This window comes from Pieris rapae, chromosome 4 (genome assembly GCF_905147795.1).
Source record: "Pieris rapae chromosome 4, ilPieRapa1.1, whole genome shotgun sequence".
Classification (NCBI taxonomy): Eukaryota; Metazoa; Arthropoda; class Insecta; order Lepidoptera; family Pieridae; genus Pieris; species Pieris rapae.
This window is the reverse complement of record NC_059512.1, coordinates 10,750,827-10,772,549: the sequence shown is the minus strand read 5'-3', so window position 1 is coordinate 10,772,549 and position 21,723 is coordinate 10,750,827. Positions and strand designations below refer to the sequence as shown.

The 21,723-nt window shown below is 33.7% G+C and overlaps 1 protein-coding gene across 1 annotated transcript in view; it reads right to left on the bottom strand.

The window, feature by feature from the left end:
- Positions 1-208: 208 nt before the first annotated feature.
- LOC110995417 (knirps-related protein) overlaps positions 209-21,723 on the bottom strand; it is a 54,834-nt gene continuing 33,319 nt past the window's right edge. Inside the window, exons 2-3 of the mRNA XM_022262585.2 lie at positions 14,209-14,286; positions 209-1,990 (exon numbers count right to left, since the gene is read on the bottom strand). Of these exons, the coding sequence (XP_022118277.1) occupies positions 971-1,990; positions 14,209-14,286 (1,098 nt within the window). The 3' untranslated portion in view covers positions 209-970. The remainder of the gene's footprint in view (positions 1,991-14,208; positions 14,287-21,723) is intronic.

Below are 21,723 nucleotides of genomic sequence, written 5' to 3'. Positions count from 1 at the left end.
TGAGATATATGTACATGATATACTAAGCAAGTAATCGAGCTACAGCGTAGACCGCTGTTTTAATATATATTCTTTTAGCATCAAGTTAAAATTGTTAACAAATAAACAATTATTTCGAGATTTTGAATAATTGGTAGCTTTTTGTTATAGATATTCCTTATGATATTATTTTAGTAAAGTTTTAAAGGGAATTTAATAAGAAAATACCTCGAGTGCAAGAACATTTTATTTGTACGTTTCGTGGAATGCTTTCACTAACTATATTATATACAACCATCCAAAAATTACAAATGAGTATCTGTGACACAATCACAATGATTACATAATAATCAATACAAAGCTTTGAGCAATAGGAATGTTTTTTTAATTTACATCATATAACACTAATATTTAACTGTCAATATTATTTTTTTATTTTTCCAACAAATAAATTTCCCTGAACATTAATTTTATATACAATTGAAATGCACATATGTTAATTTTATATCGAACACAAAAGGCAGTATCTTTATTATCGAAATTTCAAATAGCACAACTTTTTCCTTTAACATAGAACCAATATACAATAAGGGCCGTAAAAAAATCAATTGTATCATAGCTGAATACTTTAATATTTAATCTGTACTTTAACTATTACTTAAATATTAACAGAAGATACAATGCACCCGATTAACACTGGTAAAAAACACAATCAATTCTACTAAATGGAATAAATTACATTCGAATACTAATTAATTCCTATGGAATGTCGCACCCGGCTCATTCTCAAACCGACTAACTAAAACTAAACACTACAATAATTTATTATTTACATTGAATTTGTACATCCATCGCCCGGGTCTGAAACCAATTTACTAAACTACTTACATTACGTATTTGGATAGACTCTTTATTTGATAACAATTCTCTCAAAGATCCTACTTATATTAATCACAATCCGATACTGGCCTGGAGCGCTGAGACGTCGCCGTCAAACTTTGGTGGTTAAATCCAGGGGGTGGAGTTTGATTCTCTTAATCTGTGAATATGACATGTCTTCTTCTTCGCTGGCCGAGGCCCGGTCGCTGCCCGACTCGGGATCGTCATGGTCTGGCGCTATTATTTCGCTATCGTCGGACCGCCGTCGAGCCGAACTAGACCTCCCATCAGATTTCACTGACAAGTCCATTGGATTCTCTTGCAGAGGCGATTCAGAAGTTCGCCTCTCTGCTGGTGGCGTGGGAACGAATTCTGCTTCGGAGATATCCTCTTGTGGAGTCGGCATTGAGCGTTGCTGCTTTAAAATCTCATCTAAAAAGAATCGTTTTGACGACTCTGTATTGTGATCATCGATTCTCACATCATTGTTGTTTTCCGCTTGTCTTAGCGCGGCATGATCCAGCAGATGTCTAGAATATATTGGGTGGAAGCCCGGAGGAAATAAAAGGGGGTGGTTGTGCGCAAAAGGGCTAAAAGGTGGTGGAGGAAGGAAAGGAGAGTGGGGGAAATGGGGCAAGGACATATTGGCTAGTGGATGGGGTACGAAATCTCTCGGTGGAGTGAGTGGTCTGTCTTGAGGGCGGGCATGTGTAATGCGAGACTTTTCATCGAGTTTAGGGGATGAGTCGCTGCGATGTGAGTCCGGGGATCCAGAGTTAGGCTTATAGTCATCTAAACCAAGGAGAGCAAGTTCTTCTTTTGTTCTCGGTCTCGTCAGACCTGGGAAGAGATGAGGGGGAAAAGGTGGAGCCATATGGTGCGGAGAGGGTGGCACTCGCGGTGGAGAATGCGTCTGCGCAGCTTGCTGTTGCTCTTGTAAGAGACAATGAATCTTGAACCAGTTGGACCTCCGGCCATATCGAGAACCAGACTTGGACATGCCGACCATCAGGCACTTGCGCAGACGGCACGCTTTGCACGCAGTCCGGTTCTTCTTGTTGATCACACATTCCCCGTTATTCTTGCATTCAGTGATGGAGTTCAGGTTGTTGTACGACCGCCCAAAGAAAGACTGGAAAGAGAGAAATTAAACGTTAATTTATTGAGCTTTTGCCTCTGTATTTGACTAAAAGATATAATAAGCACGGTATACAAAGTATAAATTTTTTACAGTAGCTACAAAATAGGTATTTATCGCCATTTTAAATGTCAATACAATGTTATTAATCTTTTACATTTTGATTTAGCACATGACGTTCTAATAGATTCTATTCATATTAACATCATGAATAGATAAGTGTTTAATTATTATAATTACGAGTCAGGCTTCGTTTACGCGCTCGGCTGGGCGCGACGTGGGCCCGAGAGTGAAAACTCAGCTTTATCCACTTTACGGCGCGTACGTCACATCCGCTAGACATCAACGACGTCTGTTCCAGTCGGTTACGCTCGCTTATAAACGGTTTCATTTTTCGACCTTGAGTTTTCGCTTAATTTATTATGTAAAACTATTGTCTTACTTTGATTCTGAATGGGGAAATCTTTGATCCGATTGGAAAACCCCTGAACGCTTCAAATATGCGGTCATCGCTGGTGATTTTATGTTATTTTTATGATTATTTTCCATTAGTAATGTATTGGTATCGATGTTACAATAAAAATTATGGGCAATTGTGTCACATATTACGGCTAAGGTAATCTTTACGGGTTCATTTTTCAATATCAATTGAATTTTGTAATCTTTTTCTTTACGCCCTAAAAACAGCGTGTTTGCGAAGATAGCTAGTTTATTTATTATTTGTCTTAGCTGATTTAATCTCATGGTAAGTTGAAATATTTGTCAGACGACTTCTTAGTCATAAGTTTCATTCTCACTTCAAAATATCATAAGGAAACTGGCATATAGGGCGAAAGATTCGAATACAGATATAAAAATATAACAAAGCCCAAAGGTTTTAGTGGCTTGGTTTAAATATCACGGATATAAATTAAATTTTAAATATAAAATTATATAATAAAGAATTACTGGTAATCATTACTCGTAATATGAATAATAATTATAATTGAACGAAAAAAAGAAGGTTTTTAATTGACTTTGACCTAATAACATAGTATATATTAAATTGAGAAGTTATATAATTATTATACAGAACAAACCGTTTAAAAGGTTTTTCAATATTTCAAACCTTTTTATACAGACGTTTGGCCACAATTCCACTTAATGTTAATATATTGTCTATTGGAGGGTAGGTACGACTGTTCAGGAGAAATATCTATGAAATATATCTCTTTGCTCCAATAGCCCAAATTATTGATGAACACAGTGCCAATTGAACAGGCATGAGTAACGTGGATTTAAATACTTATTGATTAGATCACTGCGGTAGGTAGATGGCCATAAACCCGTGGCGTAAGGTTTTATACGATACTTTACGATATACTAATGGTGTTGCGGAATTTACTCCGCTTTATGGAGCATACATTGTTGTTTATGCCCTAATGACTAGCGAGGGTCGGGATATTTTATCTTTGTATTATTGCTTTGTACTTGTATACCTTAGAAAAGTTCCACAAATCTAATCAATTACGAAGAGAATTCTACTTGTTGCTAGTGATTGAAAAGGATAAAAACTATTTGGATTAGTAAATTAATGTAAGTACACGTTAGTCTTTTGTGCTAGATGATAAAATAAGAAAGAAGTAGAGAATGTGAACTGTGTCAAAAAAGCAACCTAATTATTTTTATTCCGACAAGGTAGACCAACATGTGGAAGCGAATGTGAAATTACGTAAAACTATTTTCCTATAGTACATGTCTATTATTATTTGAATAGAGTTGATAGTGTATTGTGATTATCAATATTGTGATATGGTTTTACCGCGCATTAAAATATATTGAATTTTCCTTGTATTTAACTATGTCTAACTACATATATCATATATACATTGTGTCATACTAACAGCATATCTTGCTTACTCCAAGTCAACGAATCTTCAAGCTATTAAAGTATTAGGACACATACAAACGTTTTGATAAGTTTAAGCCATTAATCATTTGTATTTATTATTAAATATTTCATTCGTAGGTATAAAATAAATGCATTTTTTAATAATATAGAGCCTGAGAATAGGTTGTTGAGTACAGACTGAGTGAACAGACTATAGAGTGAGTGAACTATGTCTGCTCTGTAGTTTATGCGTGGCATAATTCTTCATGATAGAGCATGTGTATAAAAGGGATGCCATTAAAAATATTTTAATGGGGTTAAGAATTTTATCGTGCCATAGTAAAAGGACAGTTTAGTGCTACTAGACATGTTTTCCCTACTAATGGCAAGTAATATATTAAATTTCTCTTTTTACGACCATTTATACGATAAATTAAATGCCCTATACGAGTATAACCTTTGTGCGTTTACACAAATGCGGTTTAATATTCCGCATAAAAGTTTAATTGTATGTTGTTGTTGCTTTAGCAATTAGATATTGTTTAGAAGGAAGCTGAAATGACGTGCATCGAAATTCAGAGAGCTGATCGATGCCCTCAGTCAAGTCAATACGTAGACAACATATCGATGAAGGTCCAATGTTTAGATGTTGTGTATTTAGTCCTGTTAAAAATAAAACTGAAAATATCTTAATTGCAAATGCAATATTTAAAAATTAAAAATCTATTAAAATCTCAAATTGGAATATTTGATTGTATTTTTACTTTTGGTAACATGTGTACAAAGTATGAAATGTACTTTTAATTGTCATCAATTTTAGAAAATATATCATGCAACATATACTGTAGATATATACAATATCATTTGTTGAACTTTAATAAATAAATAAAATGTATTGCATTAATGAAGTTTTGTTCAATTTTGACAGCAACTAAAGTGATAGTCATATTTATTCAATAGCGGAATAAGTTTTAAAATATTGAATAACAAATAAATAAATAAATTTTACAAACGCAAATAGCATGTGATGCCATCCGTTGACAAAAGTACGCATCATTTTACATCGAATTCCTGTCAGTTTCAGAAATTCCGATCTTGAGGTGAATGAGGAGATGCATAACCAGGCTTTGATCTTGATGGAATACATGTGTCTGTGTGAATACATCAATAAATATCACGCAGTACCCCATTATTGGAGCTTGAGAGAAGAGTCTCATTGTGTAAAACTGCCATTCTTCTTTCGCAATGGCAAGCAATAAAACATTTCTGTATTTGCAAGAAAATTGTGTTAATGTTACCTTAAATAAATCTTGAATTAAGTTTAACTAAAGTAAACACGATATTATTAGACTGTTAGGCGGAACGAAGTTCGGCGGGTCAGCTAGTTAGTACTCAGATAATAAGTAAAACATATAAGTAAATGTGGACAGTATAAAACAGTTTTATTTATAGTTGAGGTAGGTATTTCAAAACGTGGTGCATCTTGGGTTAAAGGTGTCGGGTCAGGTGGCCGAGGTAGCCGCGACGCGCGTTGTTGCTCAAGACACTAGTTATGCACATACTTATACTGTAACATCGACGAGAAAATACAATAATCAATCAATATTCTTAATATTAGCGTTTATAACCAATTAGTCCGGTTATGAAGCGTTTGTCAGGGAAATTAAGAATATTAATAAATAAACAATCCTGTCAAAAGGTGTCTCTAATCAATGCACCACAAATAAAAATAAATACACGAAATTAAAAACATAAAAAAACAAAATGGCAACTCGGGGACTGCTGCGGTGTATCTATTATTATTTATTTATGCAGTATTTTTTTTCTTTGATATTAATTCAGTCTACCATATTCCGACTATATCGCGCCTATATTGTCTGTCTCACTCTAACGCGTACCGGCTGCACCGATCTCGCTACGTCACCGATCTCGTCAGAGTGATGATGTATTTGCCGCACCCTATACGAATATTACGTCATCGTGTGTTAGGCTTATAATTTTCGTTACGGAATTTCTTGATTTTGTTCCATGCACATCAATAGAGCGATGGGCCGACGGGATCGGGAGAGTAGCTGAAAAAACTGGATGACGGTGGCACAAAATAAAATAGGCTGGTAAAGTAGGAGGAGGCCGCAGTAAATGTTTTATTTAATTCTATTTTTGTTATATCTCAATAAGATGTGGATGAAAAAGGCTTATTATTATTATTATTAAGCTTTCTTTTTTATAATTTAGCTTTGAATGTTTTTCACATGAGGAACGGAGGTAGCAGTAATTCATAGATTTACCTAATTTACATGATAAAGTAAATAATAATTTATCGGCTTATGTACATGAGTGTACATTTGTAATGCTATGAATAAGTTGCACACGACGTCGCATCCTCTTCAGTCCAGTCTATTAATTATAATATCTAGTTGACAATCAGCGTTTATGCGCGTTTATAGGCTTCACCGACCGGTCGCAGGGTTGACACAAGTTATATTAATCACTTTAATTATTTAGCCGTATGCAGTATTAATTTTATTGTTTGTTCCAACTCGTATTAAATGTATGGTTGTGTATGATTTAGTCAAAGTAGGTGAAATTATGTTTATTTATTTAATTATAAGTAATGTTAAATCTTTTAGTGTCTTTTTAAAGCGCCGCGTCGTATGTGAGCCATGTTCCAAGAACCCAGAATGTCAGCAGTTGCTCATCTGATTACTCCTACTGCCCCATGCTATTAGTTACCTCTACGTCGTTTTTCATAATATTGCGACCTTTCTATAAATTTATTTCTATAAGTCAACAACCCTATTCCAGTGATTGAGCACACATGTAATAAAATTCTGCTACATTTGTAACGTGACGTACCGGCATAAATATGTATTTTTTCTATATCAATCCGAGCTAACATGTACATGGGATTAAAAACTAATAAATGTTTCTCGCATTGATAGTAATTTATTACCGTCTTAATCACATACAGGAAAAGTTAAAGCGAGTTACGAAAACGTTGGTAACCTATGGTAGTATTATTAATATTGTGCTCTTCGCTTTCTCTCTTCTCTATAGATAAATATAGTTAGTTTCATTATAGGACTCCACCCATATCACTTCAATGTCTAATACTGAGCGTTTTAAGGCAGGTTTTGCCGCACTATCAGCTTAGGGTCCTTCAAGAAAAGAGCGTACCAATTCCTAAAAGGCCGGCGAGCCCTCTGGTGATGTGTCCATGGCCGGCGGTATCACTTAACATCAAATTGGCCTCTTGCCTATTTACCCCCTGTTATCTATAAAAATCACTTATATCACATTGATTCCAAAACCTTCTCCGTTCCTAATTTATTTAGTACTCATAATATTATTTTATCTTAATAACACGCTCTCATAATATTTTTTTTAACTATTGTGTCTTGCGATTACAGACTGATTAAAACGTCGTGCGTTTGTGAGCGACGACATATGCCTATAGTCAAAGCTCCCGTATCGACGTGTATCGAGTAAACAATCGTTGATTGACAAGGAGGACGCCCTCTAGCGGCCGATACTCTCGTGTCACCTTCAATAATATCTCGGGACTTGATCTAATCTGTGGTTAAGGATTCGAGTCTCGATTTAAGTCTGTATTGTTCGCACATTCCATATCTATGACGCGACGAGTGCAAATGCATTGATTTGTATTCGCGTCTTGAACTAACATTTTGGCAACGGACAATTGAACATTTGTAATGTATGAATTTTCAATCGTGATCTAATAATAATATTTGGCAATATGCTTGTTGTTTCTACCACTTTTATATACATTTGTGTATATTAAATATACCTTAGTTATCAGTTACGCAATAGAACCCAGGATTAGTAAAGACATCAAGACGCTGAAGGAAAACATCGTGAGGAAATCAGCTTGCCTTAGACCCAAAACGCCAAGGTGTGTCTGACCCAGGAGGCTGATCACCTACCAACATGTTAGATTGACAAAGGATCATGAAACAGAAATATAAGGCCCAGACTTACAGCGCCACTAATTAATATTTGATTCTTAATACATATCCTTCTTTATATTCAATTTCCAAATGGAGCTTCGGGCTTTAAAAACATTGGAGGCTAGTTAAAAATGAAATATGTTGTATATCGAGCTCTTTTTTCTTAAAATAAAGTTTTGTATAAAAAACTTAAAACGGAACGTGTAAATTGAATATGGAATAGATTTACATGAACGTAAATCATTTCGCGTGTTTCCGCAAGATGACACCCGTAACGCGTCCACCTTGGAATCACAATCGTATGTTCGCATAAATCTAGCGAATAACAAATCTGTCATTGTCTGTACATTAGGCGGCGCTCGGGACATATTGATAAATTAATTACATTTTAAACGAAGTATGTTTAAGCATTTTACAAGAACATTTTTACCTCATATGGTCTTTATGCACTGAATTAAACAGGATTCATGATAGGAACAATTGCTTTTCCTAAATATCTCTATCCTTGTGCACCACTTGTGTCCACGTGTGCGTTGCTGCTGTTTTCCAACGAGCTGAAATCCTTGGAGCTGTAAATCCGTGATGCCTACGAAATGCCCAGGAAATGAGTGTCTATTTTATCTAATATGTATAGTCTATCTCTAATTCGCTGTCTTTGACTCTTTTGTATGCATTATTAAACTCTAAAACTAAATCATATTACACTCGTCGCTAAGTCAGCGTTCGTAGGAACGCCCATGTTGTCTCCAACTTTACAAATCCGGCTACAACCAAAAACTACTATGAAAATTTTAAATAACGTGGCTTGCTATTGGTAAAATAAAAAAATCGGTTTCGTAGATAGTAACATTTATCTATAAGAAAATGAAGTATGTTTGCTACTGCTTTACTAGGTTTGAAAGTCAAAGATATTTGACGCAATCTGTAACAATCAGATTGATGAATTATTTTCGTATTCCGACTTGGTGCTAACCGTTTGTGTGTCGAACTTTAACTTTGGGATTAAACTTTCAGCATAACCTAACAATCAATCACGACTCTATCTTCCGTATAAAAAGTCTATAATTCGTTGTTCAATTAAAATAAACTCCAGTAGAAACCTCTCCCAATCGAAACACAGCTCTTTTAAGATTGGTTTTAAAATGGTAGATGAATGCGCACGAGTCATCTCGCGTTTGTATCCAGAAGCAGTGACCTGTGCATTTTGTGTTTTGATTACGGCTGACATTACTATACAATCGATTATTTGGTTAATCTGAATCGATGTATCGATATGCGGATCCGGTTTCGATTTTTCCTATTTAGTTAAGATAATATTTTGTGTTCGCTTTCGACTTGATTTTTTGCCGTCATTACTCAAACACTTTTTGTATTACTTCGGAATCGTGACATCATTTTAAAATAATCTGGTACGAATGGATTTGTATCAAAATAAAGCGTAAATTTGAAATAAACATAAGTTAATCGTGTAGATGATACAACAACTGTACCGGTACAAGGCACAAACACGTAAGGGTGAACAAAGTAACAAATCGTATTGTGATTTCGTGATCTGCATGAGAATGGTAGCTATGCTCCAATAAGTCAATCGGTGTGCCAACCATGAGCTGGTGACAGTTTCATAAGCTAAACAATGACGATCATTAAGTCATCGGCCGATCTCATTATGGTTTGACCCTGTTCAAAATGGATCTCACTTTTTTAATCAAATAGATTCAAAACTTACAAAAAATATGAAAATGTATACTGTTAAATTTTAGTTTCTTCCTCATTGTACTGTATAATCAATCTATTGTGAAATATAAAAAATCACGTCTTATATTAGATATAGACACATTACCGTAGTATACGTTACGTATAGTAAGTAACGAGGCATGCTTAGGCCCTTTTTTGCATAATCAGCGATTAGACGGGTCAGTGACACGATTCGATCCTACACAATGATGCATTTAAGCCAATTAAGTACAGTAACAAACCGATTAATTCAGTCGCGAAGCCATTAAAGGTGGAACTTTTGTTTTCTTTGAAAACTAATGCGAGTGACAAATTACGCAGGTGGCGGTGCCTTTTGACTACCGAGGAGCGGGGCTGCACAATAGCGGCGCCAGGGCCCGCACAATGCGCTCGCGCAAAGATAATCGCGGACTTTAAAAACAAATTAGTAGCCGTGATTTATTACGGTCTGTTACGACACTTGGACGTTTTCTGGTCGCGTGCGTTACTGCAATTTGAATGTGCTCTCAATCGGTATATAATTCGCTGACGGTGAACGTTTCGATGCGATCTTGCTCGGATTTACTGCCGCCCTTGCAGGCAGTTAATGAGCGGGACAATGTTGACTCGTGGGTTAACTACTACTGGAATTATATAAATTGCGAATGACAAAACTCAATGGGATTGTACATGTTATCTACGAACAGTCGCGGTATACTGGACATCACTTTCCAAAGATGGTACGCGGATTTTTGCCGGAATTTGTACAGAACTAATCGGGAGTTGGAGATATTCGGTAGTGGGCTGATCAATTTTAAAGAAAACATTGTTAAGTGACGGTTTTGCTGCAAATACTAGCTTTTTTGTATTTTTATTTTATTTTTTGTAACATTTATGTTTACTTAAAATGTCATGTATTTTAGAAAAGAGTGTAACGTATACTACATATTATGTATTATGCTGCCACATATACTATAGTATTATGTGGCAGACTTTAAGAAAAAAATAAAAAGAGCTAATAAATAGAATCGTTTCGTCTATTTGCAATAGAAGTAGATCGGTGTTTGATTGGCGATGGCCGTCAACTAGAAACAATAAGCTTCGCAATGTCGTTCATAGAAAATCGATTCGTCTCAACTGTGACGCCATGAATTGATTCCGACAATACTAAATATTCTCGCTTGAGTCTACTATACATTTAATAATCCAAGTAAGCAAGAGTTATTAGAAGCTCAGACGTTTTGTAGGTTCTTATGTACTTAAAGTACACTTCCAACAACACGTGTTCCATATTTAGTCCATACCTAGATTTTCCTCATGAAATTATTAAAATTTTTGGATTGCGATTTACAAATATTAAATATTTTATCGATGAATATTTAATAATGGTTAAACGTTATAGGTTTAAATTTAAAAGAAATCAATGTGGAAAATTGGTTCATGCATCATAAATATTAAATCCGTATAAAAAGCGATTGTTATCGTTACTGTAACCTGACACACTCTATATTTATTTATCAAATGCATGATAAAAAAAAACATTATTTAATTGCATAGTTTATACCGCCAGTCCCCACAGGACATTCTAGAGCTCAATTACTAGACTATCCTTGAGTATTAATTTTGTATTAGAGAGTGTAATCGATGTTACTATTATTTGTGTAGAAAATTTGATAGCAATTAATCGAAGCGTTTGTGATATTTGTCAGAGGTTGGGGCAAGGTCAGGTCGTTAGGATCCAATCTAGATACGATTAGACGTGATTTGCAACGCTTGTTAGTGCAAAACTTGATAAATGGAACCTATTTTGAGCGTTCCTCTATGGTATAAATGATAGCTATAAATGATTTTGTACGTTATTGTTTCAAGTTTCCATAAACGATACAAACTGGTATTAATAGTTAATAGTCCATACTGCAATACAAAAAAACATTGACTAAGAGTCTAATAAAACCAAAAGTAACACCCATTTCATATGTAGTTATTATAGTATTGATTCTTTATTAATAATGTGCCTTAGATATTTTCCATGAAATTTTGTTAAATGTCGCTCTTATTAGATTTAAGGTCTAAAGTTGGACTTATGACACTATCAAACCGTGAATCTTATTAGATATATATTTAGAATAGAACATATAATGGACAGTTCTATCAGATTTATTTAATAATAATAATGCTGACAGCGGTGATAATAATGGAAAAAAGTTTTAATGAGTCCGTCAATACTCAGTAGCGTGTTTGTGTGTTAATAGCCACTTACTACACGCTTCGGCGCGTGCGCATAAATGGATAGATAGGTTTGAGAATACATGATTTTCTTGAGAGATCAATTGTAACCGAATTTATTGGGAAACAACCTTTATTAATGAAATAAGTGTTTGTGTTATAACGACTGTATATTACTATTATATTATATTGTTTAGAATAATAAAGATTATCTTCCAGTTATTTGTAGAAGTTTTAAAACGTTACGTATCTTCAAGCACAAAAGAGATTTTAAAAATAGAACAATACTAGAGGTCACTTCTCAACCTTTGCGAGATAAGCTGAATGTGATGGATGGCGGGCAAATGATATGTTGCCACGGAAACCATTGGTCATGCTTGTTGATCCCAGTTGAGTAAGGAGCCATTTGCCGTAAAATCACTATCGAAAGTGATTACAAAAGTCAATGTTATTGTGCAATTGAACTAATCCGCTTTAACCTAATACCATAGATAGGTTGTTAAAAAAGATATTATTGACTTATCTTAAAGTTGGAAGAAGGTTTTCCGACGGGATTTTTACTTGACGAATAACACATGACTTGCATTTATAAATGCGTTTTTATTAATATCAACTGTACTTTATGTTATATAGGTATTGTAGACGGTAAACCACGTGCCCATTGCGAAAATAAAACGATTTGTATCAAGTGGAACAGAACGACAATAGGTTTGCGACAGCGCAGAAAATGTCTCACAGGATGTTACCTTGTTACATCCATACATCCTATTACCACAGAGCTTAAGGTTTTGCATAGTAATCACTAGTAAAAATAAATAAGGCGAAATGGAGCCATTATTTTATAACACAAACTTTTATTAGACTAACTAATGTTATAAAAAGGAAATATTTTTGTATATTCGTAGCGAATCAAATCATTATTTTTATAGTTAAAATTCGATTTTTAATGGGGAGAAAATGCGCCTACGCAAGTCCGCGCCATGCATGAGTTTGCCGCAGGAGCTGTTAGGCAAACGGCAAAGAGGCTCACATTGCCAGAAGGCTCGCAAGTGCGTTGCCATCCTTTTAAGAATTGACACGCTCTAATCTTGGAGAACTGAAAGTTGAATTAGTTCGGAAGTACTTCAGTGGATAGCTGGTTCCAAAAACTGCCTTGAGGCACGCTCAGTTGTCGAACGACGGACATCGAGGTGATACGGATGGTATTTTGTATTCTGCCTTGACGTCCGATGATGAAACTCGGCTGTATGTATTAGTTCCTTAGCAAGACCCTTCACACTAAAAACATTCAGCCCTCTGCACGCACCTTTAACTATGTGTGTATGTATTATTTACTTACTACGATAGTTTATTACGACTGGTACAGTTTGGAAGTTAAAGAAGTTATATTTATGTAATGTTACCTCATACATTGGTAAACGAGAAATCTATTTAATACGGTCTACAAAAAATCTATAACGGACATATTGCGTGTTATATTTATCGACGTATATCTCCCGGACACTGCTGTACAAGCAAATATTTTGTATGATGCATGACTTCTTGAACGTGTAAGGTCCGGATTAGCGCGCCAGTATTGGAATGACAGGACGCGTAGATCCTAAATCGGAATAGGAACGATTAACACAATTATCAATCGGAAATCGAATCGAAATGTATCGCAATAACATTGATAAATGTTTGGTCTGAATAAATATAATTTCAGTGGTTTAATCCATTTTGGTGCAATTTACGTGAATATGTATTTCTATTTTAATAATTTAAAATTAAAACTTTATGAATTTGTTACTGATTAAATAACTTTATCCAGTGCACTTGAAATTAGTTTTTGCTATAATTAAAATCATGCTTAATTAATTTTAAATGTCTGCAGGTGTTTGACCTTAAATTAAATGGTGTACTTGAATTATATATTCGTGAAATATGAACTAATTAATCTAATAAGATTAAACATATTTATTATAAATATATACTATATTATACATTGTTACTTTGGATAAAACTGAAGTTTCTATTATTATTAATAATAACATATATTTGATTTCAAATGTGATGCGTTAGACGAAAATGAATCTATTATTTGTGTGTATATATAATATTTAATAAGTGATGTAATAAGTTCACGGAGACAATATCACGCAATTAATGAATATTGTCCTCGATACAATTTCCTAATGCAGTTTCTATTCTCATTTTCTAATTAGTTTCCATTTAAAGATATTAATTACTTTAATTGATTTTTTATGAAACTATTGGAATTACGACATATTTTTATAACTGAGACAGTCTTACTTTTTCAGGAATACACTTTTAAATAGTCTATGTAAATTAAAAAAATTGACGTTCATATTAAGATACATATATCAACAGATTTAAGTAATATATGTATATATATATATATATATATATATATGAAAATAAAAATAGATACCAACCTTACAGCCTTCACACGTAAAAGCTCCGAAATGGAAGCCGGCCGCCGGCTCACCGCAAACTTTGCACTTTTGGTTCATCTGAAAATATAATGTAATTTAGGTTTAAATTGAAAATATTTACTTATGCTATAAATTTTTATTCAACAAGCTAATCACACGAAGTACGGGTTTAAAATAAAAAAAATCTATTTTCATAATCCATTTATCGAAGACTGTATAGAGCAGTAGATGCTTAGAGCGATTTTTATGGGATAGGGGGAAACGAGTATACGGGACGTCCAAAAAGGCAATCATTGCATACAATGGACACCCATTTCAGTGGATTTCCCGCTCTTCAGGGAAGAATATGCTAATTTGTCAGCTGACAAACAGAAAAATATCTTGGGCAAAGAGTTTATTAACCACAACAGAAGGCTGAAGAAATATAGAGAAAACGTTTTTTATTACAAACCAATTTTAAAAAACACTTTAATTAGCTGATTACTAACGTGATGGGTTTAAATTAAACTAATAACAGCTATTCAAATATAAATTTCATCTAACCTGTTTACGAATAAATACAAACGACTAAGTAGTGTAATGGTAATGAGAGAAATGGTTTTATCGTTCGAGTGCTATAGAAACCCAATTCGTCGTTAATATGCCATGACGGAGATCTTACATTTTCCAATCAAAAATGTTGTTAATTTCGAGGACGACGGTGCATGTTATTAGATGACTGTAATAAAACTGTGCACTTTGAATTATTTTTTTATGGGAGCGCGGAGTTTTGTTTTGCCCACGTTTTTCACAATGCGTGGCTAAAAATCAAACTAATAAGACTCAAATGCGCATGCAATATTCTTACTAGACTGAGGTCGTAAGTTCGATCCCCGGCTGTGCATAATGCGTATTTAACATTCGCTCGAACGGTGAAGGAAAACATCGTGAGGATACCGGCTTGTCTTAGACCCAAAAAATCGACGGCGTGTGTAAGGCACAGGAGGCTGATCTTCACTTGCATATTACATTGACAAGAGATCTTTAAATAGATACCATACCCAAAAAGATTTTGGAAGAATAACTCGAGTCGCACACTGCAAAAGCTGCTTTTGAAACCTCGGTAACCCCTTTTTGAACATGCATTTATCGTCAAGCCCTCGCAATATAGCAGATGTATTTCTGATAAGAATACTTCCCGACATCAGCCAAGCGCCCGTTTATATCGCAATTCTCGAACATAACTAACAGAACAAGCAATAACAAACAAGTACCAAGTATCGATATCGAAAAAAGGATGTCATAAAAACGACAAATTACGCGCTGTGCGCTCATACCGGATCATGTTCGGGCTAATTTAGAGCGGGTCGATGAGCGGAGCGATAAGCGGCGCGGGCGCCCCACTGCGTGATTTACTCGATCCGAGCTCGCCCGATGACAGCCGAGATGTTACCGATTAGCGTTCGTGATACACTGCGTCGCTCCACTGTTTTATGTGCGAGCATGAAAAATTAGCGTTCAAAGGTTAATTCCTAATTTATCGAGTCGCGATTTCCAAAAGTAAATATGATTTTTATGTAAATGTTTTAGGGAAAGTTCGATAGTTAATGTGTGATTAGTAGTTCATTAAAACGTTCAAAAATAGAAATAATTTAGGGAATCCCAACTATCGACAACGTTTGCGTATTTGTATCACAGAATCTATATTTCGAATTATATTATCTATGGTCATGCATAGAATATATCATAAAATCAGATAAAAAGCTTTGCATCCATAGACAGCAAACACCATACGAATTTGTAAATCGACTTTTTAACATATTATACAAAGAATAAAAAGTCATAAGATCTAACTGGCGGGTGACCATATCAGTCAGAATTTATAACCAATAAAAACGAACCTATAGGAGTGGTCTGGTACTACACCTGTCGCGTTATCTTGAAGCTTTGATATGAGCTTTAAGCTGCGTATGAACTAACGGTCTTGTTCTTTATAGTACAACTACACTACTTTCGTAGACAGAAAGAAAGAAAATTACATGTTAAAAAAAATTAACTCTATGCGAAAGATTAAGCTTAGTAATGACGACCGCGTGTTTAAATCCAATACGTTTATTACAAACTCTCTTCTCTCTCTTCATTGTTGAAGATCGTGTTACTGAAAGCTGCTAGTGATATCTCTCCACTTTTTACGAGAATTGTGACTTGGTCAAGTTGGCGATCTGCCCTGCTGTTTTTTTCTACCGCCTTCCCGACGCAAACCAGCTTGTCCGGGTTAAAGAACGTTAGACCTATGATGATGCTGAGCATGAGATGTATGATGTTGAGAGTCTATTCAGGAACTCTGAGTTGATCCAACAGTGAATATGACATACTCACTGCTAGTTAGTTTATCTCAGAAATAACTGTGCCAACTTCTAAAAATTAAAAATAAATTGTAATTTATAATAATAAAATTTGAATTGTTTATGCATAATCGCTACTGGATTCATAATTTTATTTTAATGTTACTCGTAATGCTTTTAAAAGTGTAATAACAATATATTGCGATAACCTTTCAACGCGTATGTCTATAAAGTATTTTTTATTGAAATGAATCCAGTAATTTAAAGTGTTGACTACCACGTAATTATATTTTAAACCCATCATAAATAGTATCGTAATATTAAAACGATAATAATAAAGATATCATAACTCAAATGAATGGTACTATTTATTTGATTTAAGTAGTTTTCCACATTTTGTAACTAGACTTAAACTGTATGCTAGGGTACCTGGATCTATGTGAAAGGATAATTCAGAAACTTCATGTAAGGTAAATAAAACAGTTTTGCAGCCTGTGACACTATAAAATAATATAGTCTCAGCCAATCCAAGTTCATACGTATGTCTATAGTAGTTTAAAAAATAGCTAAATTTTATTTCTAGAAGTTTACACTTACTAGATATTCTATATAAATCAAACGTTTCTAAATTAATCAGTATGTTTAAACAAAAATTAAAAATATATTCAAAATTGAAGAGTCTGATTTACATACGAAAGATCTAAATTATTTTAAACATTAATTCAATAACACCTAATTGATACGAATAAGACAGTTAACGAAATAAGCTAATTAATATGATAATTGCATGTCTAGATCGCATCCAAGATAAATTATTACCGACTCAGTGACAATCTGCGCTTTTTATATAAAGTATTTTTGCGATAATTCAATTTAATATCAACTTTATCAGCATCTGATTAAGTTTAATTTAGCATTAAGACTACATAATTGTACCCTCAAAAATGCAAGCGAAACTGACAAATTAATTAAATTTAGGAATAAGGGAATCGATATGTTTAATCGAATTTAATGCTCGAATACACTATGAAGATTCGAATGCGAAGAAACTTTTGCACATTTTAACGCAAGTTCATTGACCTGGTTTGTCATTTTGGGGCATATATTCTTATTAATTGCGAATTTAAGCCATTTCAAGGTATAATTAATAATTTCACGCTTTGAAGATGAGTCAGATATTTGGAATATCTTTATAGCCATGTTACCGTTACGTGCCGAACCTATAATAGGATATGTTTACACGTCGTAATATAAAGTATTTGGCAAAGTTTGTTTCAATAGGTGCGATAAATTCAAAAACGAATTATGTTACACCTTTCATAAATAAAAAAGTGTGATTCCTGATGACGTGAGAAATTAGGGGTATAATTCATTAAGCTTTTATTTAAATTGACTTAAAGAGGTCAGAAATAGTCTTGGTAAATAATGTCATATTCGGCTTGTAATCATATAGCAGGTAGTTTGGATGTCGCGATACATTTTCATAGATAATTGTGCCTTCCGAATGAATTTTAGTAGAAAATTTAGATATTTTTTCTACTCTGTAACCATACTCGAGCAGTTATGGTAGAATTTCGAATCTAGGAGAAAGTTCCCACGGGGCGCGACGACGGCGGTCGCAAATGACAGAGGAGAGTGATTCACACGCTCGCCTCTCCGTACCGTTTGATCATCTACTGTCATTATATCGATCGTCACATGTTTTAGAGCACGGAGGTTCTATAACGCTGTAGGAAAACACGATAAGCGATCCTAGACATTAAGGTACCTCGGTAAGGCATTATATTTATGAATAAGTCTAACAGAAGGCAGTAATCTACTTTTATGTATCCTCTTAACCAAAGTACTTAACCACACTGAATAATAATTTCAAGGGCTCGCTTTTGCAATTGGCATTTTTTTGCAACACAGTCTTTCAATGCGAAATGAAATGCGAAAATCTAAATTCTATACGCTGTTTATTTACAAAATGGCTCACGTGGTCCGAATACAAGTGGCTCACTCTGATTGAATACTAATGATTATGTCTAATGTACTTAATCTGGATCGTTACATGAAATAGAACACATCATATCACATATAAGGTATTAAGCAAATGTTTGTATGAACTTATTCTATCTTCTTCTTCTCTCTTATAAATTACTTCTATATGTCCATGCCTTTATTTTAGTAATTTTTTAGTAATTAAATACGGTAAAATCCCGAGTAAACGGCTTGTTGGTTTAAGAAAAAAAATCATGGCTTTCACGACGCTGACAGCCGACTAATAATAGATACGCACCAAAAGAAGAAAATACGATAATTAAATGAAACACATACCCTATACTTACGGACTATGCCAATATCATAATTACTTCTTAAATACTTATCTTATATTATTCTATATTTAATTGGAACCTTTAAGATCCACAGAACTGCAGTTAAAATCTTAGTTACAGTTTACACTTATTAAAATTCGATCTATTTAAAAGCTATCGATTTATGTTGCTATCACATTATGTTGTCCATTAAATTAAAAGCAATATAACCAGAGTTAACTCGATACAATAACGTAATTTATTCGAAAGACCGTTTCGAGAATAACTAAGAAAGGTTTTCTCACAAAACAACACTGTATCGTAAGTGAGCGCGACCAATGTGTAATGGCGGGAACTTCAATGCCATAGATAACAAATATTTTATACTCGATCATTGACAGCTTTGACAATGGCAATGCGATTTTAAATTTAGAATAGTGTTCAAAAGATTTTTTATGGTTTTTTAGGTTTTGTTTTATTCTTGCAGTTGCCATGCGTTCAGCTATTTAAAAGTCGAAGGGAGCCATAATTTTTCAAATCCGCTATAGCAATTATCTTTGAGATTATTTTTAACAAGGTTAAAGTATCGTAATTCTTCAATAGTATAAGTATGCGTATTATTATATATTTTTGTAAGCCGACAGGAAACAAACTTAAAATATTAGCTTATATAACACTATGATATCTCATGGATGGGTTAGGATTATTTCATACATTATAAGTTTAACGCTTTTCTTATGCTATACCTACGTTACGTTACACTTGCTACATTTTACTGCCCTCTTCACCAACTTTTTACGTTGACGCGTAATAAAAATGCAGTAAGTATAATATCCGATATAAATCGAATCAGTAATACCTCCTTTGCGGTATGCCTTGATTTCATTTTGATAGGTGATAATTTGTTATGCCCTGCTACACCATAGGTACATGGTACTCGTACTTAATACCCGATTAGGAGAACTGTTTTTGCTATCATTCCATATCGCATTACAGTAATTATAGTAAATACTGCGAGATATTAACCTTATTACTGATTTCTTACTTTCAAATATGCAATAAACAAATCATAGAGCAAATGACATTCATCCGTCACTTTTCAAATGTGGAATCATAATTCAAATTTCAAATGAAGAATTGAAGCGTGCAAAATTCAATAATTCAAGTGAATTTTCGCAATTGCGTTGTATCAATTCATAGGTTATGAATAGTGTAATGGAGCATAGACCATAGGTTATATTTGCGGCCTCACATCGAAATTATACTCGTTATTATCGCAGACCCGCCTGACCTGATGAATTTGTTCTGCAATATCATAATTTATTGTTGCTTAAATATTAAACTGATATGTGTAAGTGTTTAGCCATCGATAATTTTATACAAGGCAAAACATATGAAATCTTTGTTACTATCTGTCTGACTTTCGCACACAGATAATATTAAACCAAAGACAATGTTTGACATCACAGGAGCACAATACTTATTAAAATGTATAATCATTTTCGTAAGTTATGCCCCTTTTTCAGTTTTGAGGCAGAATCATTATTCATAAATATTTGTCATTTCAAAAGGGCTCGCCATATGAATCTATAAAGAATTCCGTTACAAATTATACGAATACACCAATGATTAATTACCAAATCGATACTATTCTAGCATCGCGCGTGACACGTCACTATGACAGGCAAATTTTTGACAGCCATGACAAATTGATATGACAAAATATTTCAACAGTTGCGTAAAACGATTCCAACCAACCCTCGTCCATTATTGGATCTCACGTAGATCTATAGCAAATTAATTGATCGTGGACTTTATAAGTATAACAATAGAACTCTATTTGGTGGGTAATGTCAAGAGGATATTAACATATGAAATGCGTAACGCAGGTCACGAATGACGTAGCGATCTGAAATTCCAAATTTGAATGAATGAATTCAAATAAAGAAATGAATGGAGAGAACGTGAGCGATTTGTCGAATGACTCGGCGAATGAATATAGATGAACGTTCTCTAAGTAATAATTATGCACGTAGCTCTTAAAACATCTGCTAAATATTATAATTTCAAAATATGTAACTATATTTGGAGAGTAGCTTCTGCTCCTGAGACCTAACAAATAGTACACTCATGCATGTGTTATAAATTTTATTTAAAAAAACTGTAGATATATAAATAGAATCTTGTTATTATTAGGTATTAAGGGGAAATATGTATTAAAGTATTAAAAATAAAATATTATAATTAAATTAATTTTTAAATATTATAATTAGTAATAATAATTACATTTATATATTACATGCGTGTTACATGTCGCGTTGTGCTGATTATTAAAAAATCAATAAAACATAATCTATGTCAGTAACATTTCAAAATTGTAATATTAAAAAAAATAGCTTAGTTACAGAATTCGGTCTTAAGTTTGTTATGAAAGTGCTAGACATTGTAATGCATACTAATAATTAATAAAAATATGTGTTATATTTTATGTGTAGATCTCATACAGGAAGGTGTGATCTTTAAATCTAAAAACTAATTGATCTGTTATGTTGGTGATCAACATAAAGTTACTTTATATTCAGTATAAATACATGATTATTTGAAATGAATAAATTATCTTTCTTTATTGTACATCGTTCACTAGAGCTATATAACAACGACCGCAATAAATTAAGAAAAATGACTAACATACCTACTTAATGATAAATTGGTAATCTATAATCATAGAATTTAATAAACGACTACAAGTGTAGCTGTTAGTCTCTGACGTTAAATAAAACGTGAACTGTCAAATCACTCTCCGAACAATGTATTATAATTTGTATTACAATCGGTTAAATTGCAATAATTGTTCGCTATGATAACACAATTACCAGTACAAAAGTGGTGAAAGA